The sequence below is a fragment of the Alligator sinensis genome, unplaced genomic scaffold, assembly GCF_000455745.1.
Source record: "Alligator sinensis unplaced genomic scaffold, ASM45574v1 scaffold3_1, whole genome shotgun sequence".
NCBI lineage: Eukaryota > Metazoa > Chordata > Crocodylia > Alligatoridae > Alligator > Alligator sinensis.
In genome coordinates, this window is record NW_005842465.1 from 1,099,388 (window position 1) to 1,116,830 (window position 17,443).

The 17,443-nt window shown below is 42.9% G+C and overlaps 1 protein-coding gene across 11 annotated transcripts in view; it reads left to right on the forward strand.

Annotated features, from left to right (window-relative positions):
- The window catches only part of PUM1 (pumilio RNA binding family member 1), a 131,832-nt gene that overhangs the window by 52,672 nt on the left and 61,717 nt on the right, over window positions 1-17,443 (forward strand). For 7 of the 11 annotated variants that reach the window (XM_006030837.3, XM_006030838.3, XM_025212497.1 and 4 more), the window contains 4 exons: window positions 5,393-5,501; window positions 8,239-8,411; window positions 10,838-11,004; window positions 13,794-14,064. In XM_006030837.3, coding sequence (XP_006030899.1) covers window positions 5,393-5,501; window positions 8,239-8,411; window positions 10,838-11,004; window positions 13,794-14,064 — 720 coding nt within the window. The remainder of the gene's footprint in view (window positions 1-5,392; window positions 5,502-8,238; window positions 8,412-10,837; window positions 11,005-13,793; window positions 14,065-17,443) is intronic. The other 4 variants (XM_025212499.1, XM_025212500.1, XM_025212501.1 and 1 more) reach the window with 2 other exon arrangements.

Sequence of the window (17,443 nt, forward strand, 5' to 3'; positions counted from 1 at the left end):
GGGGGGGGTCGGTTGCAGCAACTCCAAATTTCACCATAGCCCTCTCTCCCAGCACCACCACCGTCCTGAGTGTATTCCCCCACCTAGCCTTCCCCCTCCCCCTACCACATGCCAGGAAGAGTCCGGTGCAACCCCAGCCTACAGCTGCAGTGTTTGTCCCCCTTCTCCTGCCCCCTGGCAGATCTGGGGGGCACACATCCTCCCCCCCATGCCCTTCCAGGGTACGTGCAGCAGTGTGAGCCACCCCCCGGATGAGCCATGGCTCTGTCCCGCACCCTGCCTCACGCTGGCTGGGCAGCTTCTGCCTTAGCCCCTGCCCCACTCCCTCCCTCACTCACTGTGGGGGGCATTGATCTGCCCTCCCCCCCATGCCCCTCCCCTTCTACCACAACAGACTTACCAGCTGCTCACAGCTGTATGAAAATCAGATTGGCATCAGCCGATATACATCCTTAAAATCAGCTATTGATATTGGCCCCAAAATCTCTATTGGTGCACCCCTAGATGTAACATTAAGACTCTAATTTTTATTTGTCAGTGTTTAAATTCCACCTGGAAGACGCATTGAATTCTGAAAATTTAATAATGAAAAAATGCTGACTGCTTATTTTCCTGCCGCTGATTTCATCTGCTAAGGTATTTGTATAATAGTGAAGCCTAAATTTCATTTCTTTCAGAGGATAAGAACATTTTTAGGACTGTGGCTATTTAAAGCAATTTGCATCCTGAAGTTTTAAAAGCAATTGCACTGAAAAATTATATAAAAACGTAACAGCTGTCTGGCAGACTACTCTCACCCCCATTGAGACGTGCAATTACTTTGCTGACTCGTCTTGCAATATTCCAGATAGGTTCATTTTTAATTTTTTTATTTTTTTTTTAAATGGAAATAATTACCTTTTTTTACTGGTCCAAATATCATGCACCATGTTACTTCCAGTGTGAGAGGGAAAAATCTTTTAAAAATGATTCAGCATTCATGAAAGGAGTTCATTTTCATTGTAAACAAATCATGTAACATTGAAAAAGATTATTCCTTGTTCCTGCAACCCCACTGCTTGCCTTATCTCACTTCCTTTTCCCTTACAGGGGGTGTGACTTATACAGAATACTTCATCCTCATTTGCATTTTCAGCTACCATCCTAGAAAATAAGTAAAGGTTCTTTTTTAGGTAATGGTTTTGGCAGGTCCATTTCACTTTCCACCCTGGTCTGAAAGTGGATGGGATAAGAGACTTGTACAGTAATTTTTCTTTTATGGGAAATTACCATGAGCTGGATTGCTGGCAAAAGTGAGACCAGAACTAAATTCACCAGTAATATAACTTTAGGTGCTAACCTTGGGTTCTGATTCAGGTGGTCTCCAGAGTGGCAGCTCTTGGGGAGTCTGCACTATAGCCCATGGTGGGGGGAACTTGTCCTGACGTCTCGGCAGCAGCAGCTTGTGCCATGCCTGCTCATTGCGCTGGGCAGGAGGAGCAGGGGGGAAGGCAGCTAGGAGCTGGAGCCCGAGCCCTATGTACTAGGGCAGAGCTGCCCAGCTGAAGCTCCCCCTAGGGCCCCAGCCAGCATGCACGGCTTTCGGTAGGACTGTTTCTGGTGTGGCTGCAGCTACGGCTGACTGGGTGTTGCTCTGCATCCCTTGCCTCCAGTGGTGGATTCTCCTCCTGGTCCTGCCCCTGTTGTGCTGCTTGGGGTGGGCGGGGGGAAGCTTCAGCCTGGTGGCTCTCGCTGGAGGTGGAAGGAGCAGAGCAGCACTAGAAACAGTCCTGGAAGCTGCACTTGCTGGCTGGTGCCTGAGCCAGCAGGTGCAGTGCGGGCAAGAGCACAGTGCAGGCAGCCCTAGGGAGAACAGCAGGGGCTTGGCCCCATGCAGAGTGCTGTGGTGGCAGCCATGAGTCTGATCCAGTCAGGCAAGATCTGTCCATGGGTCGTATCAGCCCACACATGCTTTAGAAGAAGTTTCCTACCCCAGTTGCTAACTTTAGCTTTCACAGATTGTATTAGGAATTAGATCAGAGAAGAGCTGTCTAACTCACGGTCCATGGGTGGCATACAGCTTACAAAGGATTTATTTGCAGCCTGGGGTCCTGCCTAGGTACCTATCCCATCACTGCTGCGGCTGCTGACGCTGCAACCAGGATGTCTGGGCTCTCTCTCTCGCGCTCTCTCTCAGCTTCCTGCTCTTGTTCATGGAGATTGTGTGGGGCAGAGAGAGGTCAGGAGGGAAGAGGGGATGTTGCTAGAGTAGCATGGGCCCCAGCTGCTCTGAAGTTTGATGGCCTTGAGTCCCAGAGTATGAAAGGACAGAAGGGGAAAACCCTTACATAACACTTGACTGCTCCAGGAGTGAAGGGAGCAAACTATTTTTCAGATCTCCTAAATGCTTCAGTTCTGTTGTATCTAAAGAAAGAAGATGAGAAATGGAGGTGGTGACTAATACCACCAGTGTCAGAATCCTCACTGGGGGATCATTAAATTTTTGGAGCAGTGGTGGCGAATGACTTGCTCCTAAAAATAAGGTTGAAAATGAATTGAAATACCTTGAGAAATTAAATTGGCGAGCAAGACACAAAAATAGGAGGCAAGGTCACCACCTGAGGTGGTGGAGTCTTCATATATTGAAATAATGGAGGATGCAATTAAAGTTTGGTACTTTATGATTGGAAATTTCAGACTTGGTATAGAAAGGTCAGTGTGAGAGAATACTTGGCCATCTTTCTCCTCTGCTAAGAGGAGCCTGTTAGGTTCTGATTTTGTAATGTGTAACTACAGAGCACAAGGACTAATGAATGCCATAGGTTTCTTGCTAGCTCATGTGTAACTATTTCATTTGTGAGAGAGTGTTTAACCCATTTTTTAAAGAGTAGGATAGGTCATTGGTTTTTAATATCCAGTAATGATAGAAGTAGATATGCTTACCTTTTTTTTTTCTTCTCTGCTGCAACCTGCATATTCTGCTTTACTTGGGAAGTTATACTTCTCATTTTGTAAAAATTGAATCCCTTTGATTGCCTGATGAGGTTGAAGGAGAAGGTGGACAAGGGGAAGGGAGTTTATCTGAGTGATTCAAAAAAAGAGGAAATTGCAGTTTCGTTGAGATGGTTCTGCTTCCTAGACTTATTTGTATTTACATCTTTTTGTGATACATGGCATAATACCTAACCTGAATATTTCCATCCCGAGTCCTGTGAAGTAAACTAATCCTCCTGAAGGCAAATCCTGTCTGTCTCTTAAGCCTCTGAGGCATAGTAGGCCTCTCTGCTTAGATCTAGAGCCCAGCGTATTTCTGGCTTTACCACTAAGCAGAGAACATCATCCCCTGATTTAGACCTTCCGTATTTTGGAGGTTGCCTTTCCTTGCGTATTAGTTTATGCCCATGGTTGGCTAGGACCACGTGTGAGGTGGAGCATTTGTTCAGTGGTTAAGTAGGGTCATGTGTGTGTTTGCTATCTCTGAATTTTCCTGGTTTTAAAGCAGGCAGCTGGAGGTTTGTGGCTATAACAGCAGTAGTCCTGTTTGTTAATTGTACCATTTCAGCTTGGTCTCTGTCCTCTACTTGTGCAGACACTCTGGTAAAGCATTCAGGTGTTTTTGGGCCAATTCGCTTTCATAATTTTTTCTTACCATAAGACATGATTATGTAATTCCTATAATTGATCTTATCCATTCACCACCTCCTTTAATCAGACAGTTTATAATCTGACTGCCACGGTGCCAACGCAGTACTGTTCGATATCCAGCATCAACACTGTCAGTTATATAACTGTATGTAATCCACCTTATATCTCTTGTAATTTTATGACTCGGGGAATTCTTCTTTTCATGGGCTAGGATAGTATTTGATATCACTTTCCTTGCAGTACCTGTTTTGTGCTCATTTGTTTAACTCGGGTGTGTCAAACTAGTTTGTCAGCTGCTCCCCCCAGCCAGATCCAGAGTGCGAGTCACCTCTTGGGCTGGATCTGGACCCATCTCCAGTGGCCGGAAGCCACTGCTCACCCTGCGCCCACCTCACCCTACCAAATGCCCCTTCCAGTGTGGCTTTGTATTGCAGATCTTGGCAGCGGCTCTGCCCAGTTCACCTTTCTCCTGAACTCTCTCCTCTAGGTAAAACTGCCCTAGGTGCTGTATGTTCGACGTCTCTAGCTTAACCTACTATTCTCGTTACCCAAATCCATGAATTTAGGGCTGTCCTCTGTTGCAGAGATGTTGTTTTACGTGTTTCTGAATGGAATGGGACTTCCTCAAGTTAAAAATAAGTACTGACTAGGACTTTCGTAACTGCTTCTTACCCCCCTGGCCAGAATATAAAGTTCTCTTCTTTTATAAATCATTAATGCTTGCTTTTTTCAGTCTAGTAATCCATAAATTCATCTACAGCTGAACTTTACAGACTCAGCTGTTTAGCATGTTTAATATGTAGGGCACTATGACTGGTCCCAAGATGTTTCATACTATAGGAATCTGAACTAAATCACTGGGATGTGCTAGCTAATCTTCCAGTTCCTTTCATTCTATCTAGAATTCAGCAGCTAAATTTACTTCCCTATGGATGTGCTATTGTTTCTGTTTCTCTTCCTTGCAATGAGATTAAGGATTTAATTTAGAGATTGTTACTGTTACCATCTAAGGATTTGAAATTGTTTTAACCATCTGTAGGTGCCACAAGCCAGGGTTTGGTTTGTTTTTTATTTGGAATTGATATTTTCAGGAATATCTGCTATATAGGGTGTACAGTTAAATCTGTCCTTTTTTGCCATCACTCAACCTCACTGGAATTCATTTAAGCTGAAGCTGTTTTGTTTCTTGCTTAAATAAAAAGGAAAAAAAAAAATACTTTTCAGAACGGCATGAAGCTGTGTAGATTCAGTGGCCCAAAACTGTTCACTCTTATTGGTGTTTATGAATATGTTGCAAAGCTTTGAGTGCTCTCAACTCCTGTGGAAGGCAGTGAGAGTTAAAAGCCCTCAGCACCTCTGAATGTTCTGCAGTTTACAAAATTAAGAAAATCTATTGTGTAATAAATGTAGATTCTGTATGAATCAGTGTTTTGTTTCATAGATAGCTGTTAATTCAAATGTTTTTCGAATTATTATGGCACATTTTGACCAGAACATGTTTTTTAAACTAATCTATCTGTTACAGGTGGCTCTCCATGTATAGAAGCTTGTGATTGCCTGTATTGTGTGTTTGCTTTGACAAATAAAGAACCCTTCTTTTGGTTATGAGTTGCTTTGTGCTTCCACAGGGTGTCACAGTTGCTTCATGGTTCTCACCCTAGGAGCATGTAAATATTCAGATTCTTTTTTTGTGCTAGAAAGAAAATGTTTATAGCTTACACTGCCATTTTTATGCTGGTTTTAAACAGGCTTGTTTTTTTATTTACAGCAGCTGTTGCCGGGTAAGAAGTTTTGGGAATCTGATGATTCCAGCAAGGATGGACCAAAAGGGATATTTCTGGGAGATCAGTGGAGAGACAGTGCTTGGGGAACATCAGGTAGTACACTTATTCATCTAATTTACTTGGAGTTGAACATGGACTTCTGTAATAAACTTTTGCAGCAGATTGGCCAATTCTAAATTTCATAGCTTCCAGATGATCAAAAACCTAGCCTTCTCTGTGCAGAATAGCCATCCATGCGTGTCCTTCAAGAACTACTAAGGTGGAGGTAAAAAAAAAGCTGACGAACTTGCAGAAGTATGAATAGAAATAAAGTAAAATAGACCCTGAAAGAGCTCAATTTAAAATCCATGTTACATTTTGTAGTATTGAAAGTGCTTTGAAATTTATTGCTGGTCATTTTATTTTGAATTACATGCACTGCATGATAGTCTTAAAAGCAGCCTTGAGTAATTACAGTACCTTACAGCAGAGTGATTAAAATACCTTACATCAGGAGAGTTAGACGCATGGTTTATGGGCTGGATCCAGACTGTAGAAATGATCTATCTGGCTTGGGGGCCTCTTGGGGTCCAGAAGACCCACCATAAGATCCTGCCTACGGGGCTGGAAATTCTGTGGCAGGGTGAGCAGGGTCAGTATTAATCCTGAAGCTGCCGGAGCCCCTGTGTTTAGGAGGTTAACCTCCCACCATCATCCCACTGCAGAATGTCTGGGTTGAGATCCCCTATTGGTCATGGTGAGGTAAGCGGTGATGCGGTTAACCCTGTACATGCTGGTTGCCCTGACACCAAATATCCAGTCGAGATCTCTGTTGGGGATTTCCCTCCACCCCATGCTGGCTGACCAAGGTAAATAATCAGCATATATGGGTTAATGCTGGCTCTTTTTCCCCCACTGTTGGAGGTGGGTTGTCTGACGCATGAGAAGTCCCATGGTATGAATCTGGCCTGCCAGCCCAAGTGAGTTTGACACCCGTGCCTTAGCCTGCTAAATATGTACTTGCTGTAATAAATCATATATCTGGCATACTGTTGTAACATGGTTGGGGCAGTAGCAATTTTAGGGCTGCCTAAGATTTATTATAAACTTTCTATTTTGGTTTGCTTATAGCTTTTGACAGACTATTTTGACAAAACAATGTGGACTGAAATTTTCCATGCCTGTTCCCTGGTTCTGGTTGAATGATTTTCTTAAATTTGGAGAAAGATGTAAAGGAACAAGATTAGGGAAGAGATGGTTTGTGAACAGTTCTTTAAAAAAAAAAAAGTAGAATTTTTTTTTTTAAGTGTTGTAGTGATTTGATGTATATATGATGGAGCTGATCTTTGTCAGGGGTGTGGTCCTGGGAACTCTCTCTCTTTCAGCCCTCAAGGCAAAGGTGTTCAGATTATTTCACTGTGTCGTTAACTGAAACAGCATTTGCACATACTCAGTAGAATGTCCTACCCTTTTTCTCTCTATTTGCTGTATTGTACTTGCATACTAACCATGCCTCCAGGCCAGGGGCGGGCAGTTATTTTGGGTGGAGGGCTGCTTACTGAGTTTTGGCAAGCCATCAAGGGCCACATGACAGGCAGCTCAGGGCAGATTAATATTAATTTTCTACATTTTTTAGGGGCCCCGCGGGCCAGATGGAATATCTGGCAGGCCACATGTGGCCCACGGGCCGCATTTTGCCCAGTTCTGCTCCAGGCCCTACTGAGTCTCTTGAATTTTCCTTGCACAGAGCTCAAGCTGCAAAAGGGGCACAATCAGAAGTGATCTGAAGTCAACTCTTTACCCACTGAAACACTCTTTGATTTAGGAGAAAGCATGCTGAGGCAAGAGCCTGAGAGTTGTAAGCAGTTTTGAAATTGCCTAAGTCACTTTGGTTGCACTTCTAAAAATAAGACCTAAAATCTGTTGACTGTCAGTTTATCTTAAGTGACTTCGGAGCTTAAACACTCCCAACGTTTTTCCTCTAGTTTTGCCTCTTTCTTTACTTATTGTTAATACCCCTGTGCACACAGTCATATCTAGAGGCAGAGAGGTATTGTTGCTGCTTGTGCCTACTAGAGATGACATAGCTGATGACTTGGAGACACTGCAGCCTTCTGGGAGAGAATTAATCAGTTTAAAAAACAAGCACACAAGAACACCCTTAGGATTATAGATAGATAGTTACTGTATTTTAATTCATAGGTGCCTGGAGGCAAAGTGAACCTTAATTCTTGCAGTTCCTGACTTTTGCAGCCTTCATAGTCTTATTGTTTGTTTGTTGTGGATATATCGAAATGTGCTTTGAAAAGGGTATTTCTAAAACTCTAAACTTTTCAGCTTTTTTCAGTGATATGGGGTGCCAGCAACTGAGCACCACTAATGCCTTTGAAGTCAGTGGAAGTTGAAGGTCTTGATCAGAGTTTAGTGCTTACCAATCTTTAGTGACATTTTCTGTAAGGGCCGTATTAGACGCAGATTAGCTTAGTTGAATTTTCCTCACTACGTTAGAAATTAAATTTCAGTCTTTTGACAAAAAGCGGTCATCATATTAAGTAAATTAGATCATATTTTAATAAGGGTTAACTGTAACGTTTAAATTAACAGGGAGAACTTTAAGGATTCAACTTAACCCATACAACTGCCTATACTTTTCTGGTGTTTGCTAACAAAGTCTTTTTCTGTTACTCCTATAGTACAACATCAGGGTCAAAATGGCAACATTTTGTTTGCTTAAAGTATACTTTCTATGTTTCGGGCACTTAAAAAAAACTACCATCTTTTTCTAATGGCTTGCTTTATTTAGTAATCACATATGATCAGATTTTAAACTCATACATGTGTTTTGTTGCAGATCATTCTGTTTCCCAGCCAATCATGGTTCAGAGAAGACCTGGTCAGGGCTTTCATAGTGAGGTCAACTCAGTGCTGTCGCCACGGTCGGAGAGTGGAGGGCTTGGAGTTAGCATGGTAGAATACGTGTTGAGCTCATCTCCCGGGGATTCTTGTCTGAGAAAAGGAGGATTCGTAAGTATCTGATTCTGAAATTTGGATTTTCTGAGATCTTTCTTTCTGTCCTGCCTGTGCCTCTGCTGTTCTCTACTATTTTTCCCCCATTCCTTCCTAAAGACACACATTCCACATGTTGTGGAATGCAACTGGAGCAAGGTGGCCAGGATCTTCTGATCTTGTTACAAGCTTGCTATTTTGGGACATTACATCTCTGGCTGTAATAGTCTTAACGCTTTGTTGTCAGCTTCTTTTTCTCCGCTAGCAAAAGTGATGCTAAAAGCAAAAATGACGCGGTTGGATTTATTTCAAGGACAGTACAAGTTAACTGGCTTTACGTGGGTTCTGTGTGAATTCGCTCTTATGCGATGACCCATTTAATACCAAAAATTTGTTATGTGAGGTAAATTCACTCCTGTGCGATCGGTGTGGTGGGAGCGCACGGTCAGCTGCTTTGTACGGTGCATTGTGGGAATAATGTGTATCAAAATATAGTCTTCGATGTAGATCTGTGCTTCTAGCTTGTTGTCTGCAACACGTATTTCTGTAGTTCCCATCCCCATTATGATAGTGCCTTGTGCTTGTGTGTACTGTCTGCTGTTGGTGAGTACCAAAATTGTCTTTGTAAAAGTGGTAGAAATGGGTCTGGGGGTCAGTACGCTCAAGGTCTTGGAACGTATCCCTATTTGTTGCATTGTAAAGTGGGTTCCTTTTATCCAAATTCAAGTTATGCACTGTTTTCCAGGAATGTATGTACAGCATAAAGTGAGGGGAACCTGTATAGTATATCTCTCCTTTTTAATTACCAAAGGCATGTAATGGGAAGAACACTGGTCACAGAAGCAGAATAACCACTACTTAACATGTGATATTTAACACCTTCGTTCTTGTATAGAAATAAAGACATAACCAATCCTAACTTGTTACAATGGGAAGAAGTTGTGCCTCTGAATCCGCCAAGAATAAGATCACTAAATCTATCAGATATCTACCAGTTTGACTTGATTTATAGGAGGGGTCTGGGTGATGATGTCGGGGCACTTAAATCTCATATCAGGGAATGTACTTCTTGAGGTAACTGTTTTGAGGTTGCCATCAAACATACCCCTGTACCCTGCTGCAGGCACTTACATCTTCTTTAGCTGTCCTTGCCTAGTAGGTACTTGGTAAATTTGTTCAGCTGTAGCTATTAATAAGAAAGAAATGAGGCTTAGTTTCTGACCAGTTCTAAAAAAAATAGTGAGTAGACAAGCCATTAGCCCATCCAACATTGCTGAAAAGTCTTGAATTGCATTTTGTGGTAAAATCTGTGTTTTAAAACATACCCATACAATTCCAAATCCATAATGTGCAGGTGCTAAATTGCGTGTAGGTTTGTAGCCGTGTTGGTCTAAGGACAAGGAACCTTGTCTGCCTGATGCTAACTTTATATTCTATTTTTAAAGGAAACTTGCCCAGGTATGTTCAATATGATGTGCACTGTATCTATTTTTGTAATATTTAAAATGTGAAATTGGTTTTAAGTGAAAGGCTCAGTTATAAAGCTAATAGTATGATATGTAACTGTTACTTGGATGAGTAAAAGTTACAAGATTAGGCTCAAAGTGTGTTTGTATAACTAGTGTTTCCCAGTTTGCTGCCTGATACTAATGAGCAAAAATATTGTTTTATTGGAAGGTGGTTTCAGAAATGTTTCGTGGTTTTTAATGAGGCATTTTGTATTTAAAAGTAACAAAGTTCATCCACTAATTACATTTATGATGAGGAAGAATGGAAACTGATTTAATTCTATGATGTTCTGGCACTTTTGCTGTCATGCATAATATACTTTCCCTCATTTGAAATAGAAGGCAGCAGATGATCACTGCTTTCTTTAATGTCATCTGGCTATTTAGATTTAATTTCTTACCTTCTATAACTAAATTAGAGGAACACCCACAATGTTAAGTTTAGTTAGTGTAAGAGTGAGAAGCAGTTCAGACAGCAGTATATCTACGTATATCCCTGTCTTGGTTTTAAAAATTGTAATATCCAGTTCCAACTCTGCCCTTGTCTTCACAAATATGTGACACTATTGCCAGTTTTGCAAATATTTAAGCATGAAAATGTTACACCGAAGTCATTTTTGAAAATGGGATATAAGTATTTTTAAAGATGTTACCCATTATTTCTACTAGGCACTTCCCTTGAAAGTTTGCCCTGCCTCACTAAGCATAGGAAATAGGTTATGCACAATTTTGTCCAGCTTCTTTTAAAAAATAGGAGAACGCTAATTTCGTTATCTTTTACAGTCATGGTAATCTTTACTATTACCTGTTGCTGCAAGTAAAATGATGTTTTAATGTGATGCATCATATTTAATGTAATGTGATTAAGCTTGCTGCTAAACATCTCTAAAGAAAACTAAATGAGCATATTAAAATGAATGGGTATATTTTGTCCAGGGGCCAAGGGATGCAGAAAATGATGAAAATGATAAAGGTGATAAGAAAAATAAGGGTACATTTGATGGAGATAAATTAGGCGATCTAAAGGAGGAAGGAGATGTGATGGATAAGACCAATGGTTTGCCTGTACAAAATGGGATTGATCCAGATGTTAAAGATTTCAGGTATGTACACGATCACTTATGAATTAGATTAATGCATTACTTTTACCTTTGGAAATCCTGCAAAACAAGTCTTGTAATAAGTGGCAGAAAAGCCTCTGTTTGCTCAGGTCTATTTATTTTTGTTGACAGCACATCAATAGGTACAAACAGGGAATCCTCATAGATGCAGGAGACGGAGAATGACTTCAGTTCTTGTCCATTCACTGATCTGTGCAGGGCAAGGTCTGTGCTGGGAGGGGGGAGGGTTAATAAATACAAATACATACACCCTCATATCTACCCAATTTCCCTGCAACAGGGAAAGTAGTGGTACAGGTTTCAGCGGGGGTGGGGGTGCAGTGTGTGGGGGGGTGATAGTGGGGAGGTGGTGGGGAGAGCAGGCAACTTGCCCTATTACCTATCCCTCCCCCTCCCTGCTGACCTTTGTTCCTGCAGGCTTCATCTGTGTTCCATGGCTTGGGGCAAAGCCTGCTGGGGCCAGAGCAAAGAGATAGGGGAAGGCCATGGCAGAGGCTGCAGATGTGGAGGGGGGAGCAGGGAAGTGGGAGACTGCAGGAGGGCAGAAGCAGTGCTGGGGGGCGGACCAGGGGCCTGAGGCTGCAGGGTGGAAAAGCAGGGGTTGCAGGCAGCAGCTGTGGTTTTCCTCAGGGTAGGGCCAGAACCAGAGCTGGAGCTGGAGTAGCTGCCTAACCCCCTCCCTCGCCACCAGTATTCGATTCCAAGAGGAGGAACTCTTGTTAAATGGGGGGAAGATGGGACCTTGTCTTGTAATCAAGTAAATTGGGTGGCTGTATGTGTAATATATATTTTGCTTTATTTATACACCACCTTGGTTTAAAATTGATTGTGTCATTTCAACTATTTCCCGTAAGAAACTGTTCTTAGATGTTTATAGTCTGTAGTCTAATTTTTTTAAGTTTTCTTTTTCTGTTGGTTTTGTGAAAACTTCCTGGATCTTGGCCATCAGATTGTACGGGAGAATGCATGTGTGCTTGCTGCCGCATATCCTACGACATCCTATGCGCTTGCTATGTCGGTGTCATTTCAAAGTCCAAGAAGACTACTTTAAAAAATCTGAAGCTCTGAGACATATGCCAGTTTATCATATATTTTAACATATGACTGTATATCATTGGCTGTGCAGTTATGATGAATTATTCCACCTTTTAGTCCAAAGCTATGTGAAGCAATTAAAATAGCACGACAGGAACTATAGACAGATTTTAAGGGGTGCAGTTGTAGAGCAACAGCATTAAATATTGGAATAATTGCTTAGTGGCTCTGGGAATATACACCTTTTAAAAAATTCTAACAGTAGCAATTTTCTAGTGCTTTTTTTTTTTTTCTTCATGACTGGCTTCTCCAAACCTAAAAATCCATCATAACATGTAAATTGACTTTTTACCCTCCGGAAGAACTGACTTTGTGATGATAAAATAACCCCCATTTTGTGTTAAGCGTTCAGGGCAATGGGCATATCTTGGAGAGAGGTCTTGGGTAGTCATGTTAGAGTTCCCCTCTTGGGTTCCTTATGAAGTGTCAGTCATGACTGACCAACATTTATGATTTAAGCATTCAGAAATTGAGCTAAATATTAAAGATGGGATTTTTAAAACAGGAGTGGAACCACATACATATTTCACAAAACAAATGTCTTTTAAAAAATAAATTGGGGAAACCCTTCAAAGCATAGTGCTATGCTTCCATTAACTTGTTTCTGCTAAAAAGCATTACCAAGAGTCTGTGCTATTTCGAACCCTCTAGAGAACTGTTCTTGCTGTTTATACAAATTACAGGGAGGGGACTCTTTGAGTGTTCACCTGTTAAATTCTGGCTCTTAGAGAAGTGTGGCGTCTGAAGGGAGCTACACTGTCCAAAATGTTTCCAATCAGTTTCAGCTCCTACCCCGTTCCTTGCTAATCAGTTAATTGCCACAGATGGTATCCACATCCCAATAGCTTAGCATTCAGCTCTCAGATGAAGCTAGAGTAATTAAGTCTAGGAAGTTATATAGGCCCTATATCTCCATTTCCCTAAGAAGAGTTTGGATTTTTTTTCCTCCAATGTGCATTCTGCATCTGTTTTTAAATACTTATTTTTGCACTCCATGGACTCAAAAACAGCGCACCACCTTTGGAGGGGTGGTGGTCAAGGAGAAATGCAGCTCTGGGGACAGCTGTGTTCTTTGAGGTTCATCATCCTCCGTGGGCAAAGCAAACTTGCTGCTGCCCCTCTTCCTCCCCCTCGGGGAAGGGAGGCGGGGGCCAGAGCAGAGCACTATAGGATGCTGGGAGGGAGTAAGAGACCCCCTGTACATATAACTGTACACATTACACATGGCATTACGAAACATAGCACTAGAGAAAAAGTCTGCTTGGATCAAGGCCACGGTTGTAGCCATGCACCACTTCCGTGGTGCGACAGACAGGGTGCATGTCTGTTCATCTGCTTTTGGTAGCTCTACAAGGGCATATATGGTGCTACAGATAGCAATGCTATTTTTCATATACAAACAGGACAGCATTATTACAATGACATTTTTTAACTTTTTGGACTGGAATATATAATTTTAAGAAATGGATGGTTTCACTAGTGAGCTATTTCCATCTATCCTTAGATAAGATAATCATGCCACCCTATTGGTTTACTTGTTCTTTGAAGAGAATCTCATATAGAAGAAATACTCATGTAGAATACTTGGATTGTGCTTAATTTAACAGTGGAAATAACTACTGAATTGTTTTGACCAGCTGTACCTAAATCATACTTGCATCCATCTTTCTATGTAGCCGTACACCTGGTAACTGTCCGAATTCTGCTAATGAAGTGGATCTTCTGGGTCCAAACCAGAATGGATCGGAGGGCTTAGCCCAGCTGACGAGTACTAATGGTGCCAAGCCTGTGGAAGATTTCTCCAACATGGAGTCCCAGAGTGTTCCTTTGGATCCGATGGAACATGTTGGCATGGAGCCTCTTCAGTTTGATTACTCTGGCACTCAAGTACCAGTGGACTCAGCAGCAGCAACTGTGGGGCTCTTTGATTACAATTCTCAACAACAGGTAAAGTATTCATGCACAAACTCCTTCTTTTCCCTTCTCCAGAGCTTCCAGTAGACAAATCAGCTGACTCATTGTTTCTGATTTGTCCCAGAGGCAGCATGTAATCTTTGTTACCTGTCTGGAGGGGCTACTCATTCATTGAACACTGTTCAGTAATGAGAGACCTTATACGCGAGTACTGTGCTAAACTGACTCTGATGGAGGCCTTCCTGGTATATAGCAGACTGGAAAACAGTATTAAGCATATTTAAAGTTAGTCATTAAATAGGTAAAAAAAAAAAAATGCTGCTGTTGAATTATTGTAGCTTCAGACAGCTGATATGTGAGAAGCTACTTTTAACTAGCAAATCAACAAAGATAAAGTAATCGACTCAAAGTAAAATTGTTATGCCTAGAAATTGCAGTGGCGTATTGCCATCTCTGCAATACCAAATCATAATGGAGTTAATGGAGAAGGGTGTGTCTGAAGTGTCTTGCTTTTGCTTGGCTGTGGATTTAAGATTAAATGAGGTCAAAATCCACTGAAAAAATTCCTGGGTACTCTGCCTGCTTCAGGTGCCCCCTCCAAAACTCGTAGCTCACAAGATGTGCTCAGTCAGCCTTCCCTTCAGGGAGCCCAGGGCAGTCCATCATGGACAGAATATAGGTTTCCCTTGATTTTAATCTGGGTTTTGTATATGCAAATTCACTCTTATGCGATGAACATTTGTAGACCCATAATTCATTATATGCAAGGTAAATTCACTCTTACGCGATCGGCATAGCACCACCCCTCCGCCCCCCCGGGCCCAACCAGGTAAGTCTGCTGCGGGGAGGGGAAAGGACCATGGGGCCAGGGCCCCACTAACCCCAGCCCCTGCTGCAGCAGCCCTGGGAGTGGCCGGCACCAGCTGCCTGCAGCCACTGGGCTGCACTGTGCTTTGCCTGTCCCCCTGTACTGGGGCCCCACTTGTCCCTGCTCACCCCAGCTCTTGGGCTGTGCTATTCCCTGGTGGAGGTAGCTAGTGTCTGCTGCTGCTCCTGGGGCTGCTGCAGCAGGGGCTGGGGTGAGTGGGAATAAGCGGAGCCCATGGGGTGCCGTGTAGCTTGTCCGCATTCACCCTAGTCCCTGCTGCAGCGGCTCTGGGAGCAGCTGGTGCCAGCTGCAGAGGGAACAGTCAGTGGGAGGTGGGGTGCCTCTTGCAGCTCTGCACCCACCGGAAGGGCTGCGAGCTAGGGGGGTGTGCTGGGCTCTTCCTGGGGGGGGTGCATGCTCCCAGATCTGCACGTGGGACAACAACAGGCTGCTGCTGCAGGCTGGGGCCGGTGGTGGCACTGGGCTGTTCCTGGCACTCAGTGTGGCTTGCACCCAGCTCTGGGAAGAGCCCGGTGCCGCCATGGGTCCCAGCCTGCTGTTATCCCGCGCGCAGATCTGGGGGCATATGCCCCCCAAGAAGAACTCAGCACAGCCCCCAAGCGCACAGCCCCTCTGGGGGGCACAGAGCAGCAAGAGGTGCACCCCACACGCCCACTGATGGTTCTCTCCACTACTGGCGCCAGCCACTCCCAGGGTCACTGCACCAGGGGCTAGGGTAATTGTGGACAAGCTGTGCCGCACCTCATGCCTCCCAGGGCTCTGCTTGTCTGCACTCACCCCTGCCTCTGCTGCAGCGACTCTGGGAGCATCCAACACCATGTGCCTGCACGTGGCGTGGCATAGCCCAGGAGCTGGGGTGAGTGGGGATAGGCAGAGCCCAGGCGTGGGGGGACAGGTGGAGCATGGTGCTGCTCAGCGGCTGCAAGCAGTTGGCACTGGCTGCTCCCGGGGCTGCTGCAGCAGGGGCTGGGGTGAGTGCCGCTCTGTTCCCTCTGCTTTGCTACCTTGTGCATCCCTCCCCCGCCCGTTCCCTAGTCCCAGCCTCACTCACTCGCTCCCTCCCTCACCGCCATGGGAACCTATCCCTATTTGTTACATTATAAAGTAGGTTTGCTTTTTATGAATTACATTTATGCGCCGTTTTCCGGGAATGCGTATACTGAATAAATTGAGGAAAACCTGTATGTCTGGTCATCAGTTCATAAAGCAAGTCTGCTGTTTCGTGTAGTAAAATGCCAGTGAAACGTTCTATGTTTGTATGGAGGGCCACACCAGTAGCTCTCTTGCTATTTTTAAACACAAATAACTTGACTATATTGTGGGTTAGTTGGTCAAGCTACTTTATTCACTGCTTTTTGGAGAGCTTGTGAGAGCAAAGTGCTATTGATGATAAGCAGAACAAATACTTCACTAATTTATAATCCAGTAGCTTGAAAATGGCCAAACTAAGTTTTCTTTTTTCTTTTTAAATTGTTGTGTTGTGTTTTCTGGTGTGAAGGATTTTGTCAATGTGCTGCCACTTTTTTTTTTTTTTTTTTTTTTTTCATGTGATGAAACTGAAACCTTTTGAAAAACTTTTTGGAGTTTTTATCTAGCTCAAAATAGGGTCCTGTAGTAGAGCTAATGAGAAGAAATTGCTTTCTAAAGTATTGTTATGGTCAGAGAGGTGACAGCAGAAATATAACATCTGTTTAATTCACACTTTAATTTCTTTCATGTCTTTCATATAAAATGAGACTTTTACAATTTACAATTCAAAGTAAGCTTTTATTTATTTATTTTTTCTGCCAACCTTATGAATTCTTGGTTTCTAGAAATTGGGTGTTTGTCTTCTTGAACTTAACCATTGGCAATAAAAATTCTGGAATTGGAATCTAGCTGAAAAGTTTTGTTGCTGCAAGAAATAAATTAGTGCAACTCCTGTGGCTATATTAGTTCTGCAGTCTTGACTGATATGATTGTAAAAAAATAGACTAAGCAAATAATGCTTATATGCAGTAGATCTGGCAAATATCCATTTTTAAATGTAATTGTCCTTCACTGTTTCTGCTTCCTGCCTACATGCCCTACAATTCTGTATCACCTCAACTTCACTGATTTCAGTAGATAGCAGGATATACTATCACACTCAGTAAAGCAGCTGGTCCATGTTGAATGTATCTGCTAGACTTGGCTCATATCTTCAGATTCAGATAATACTGTTAGAAAATAAATGGTTCCAAAATAGTCTCATGGGAAGAAGCAACTAAATGTTTCAGCATTGTGTTATAATAATGGCCGTGCCATTTTACTTATACCTGCAATGACCTTGAAGATGAGATCTGTAAATACTATATTTACTCTCTTACTTCATGCACCCTTTTAATGAAAATTAGTCATCCAAAATCGGAGAGCACGTCTTAAGCAAGGAAATGGATTTTTGCACTGGGATGGAGGTATGGACATGCTAGAATGGCTGCTGGGAGTAGGGGTCCACATGGAGCAGGGGTGGAGTATGCTTTTCAATTATCACTCATTCTCTTT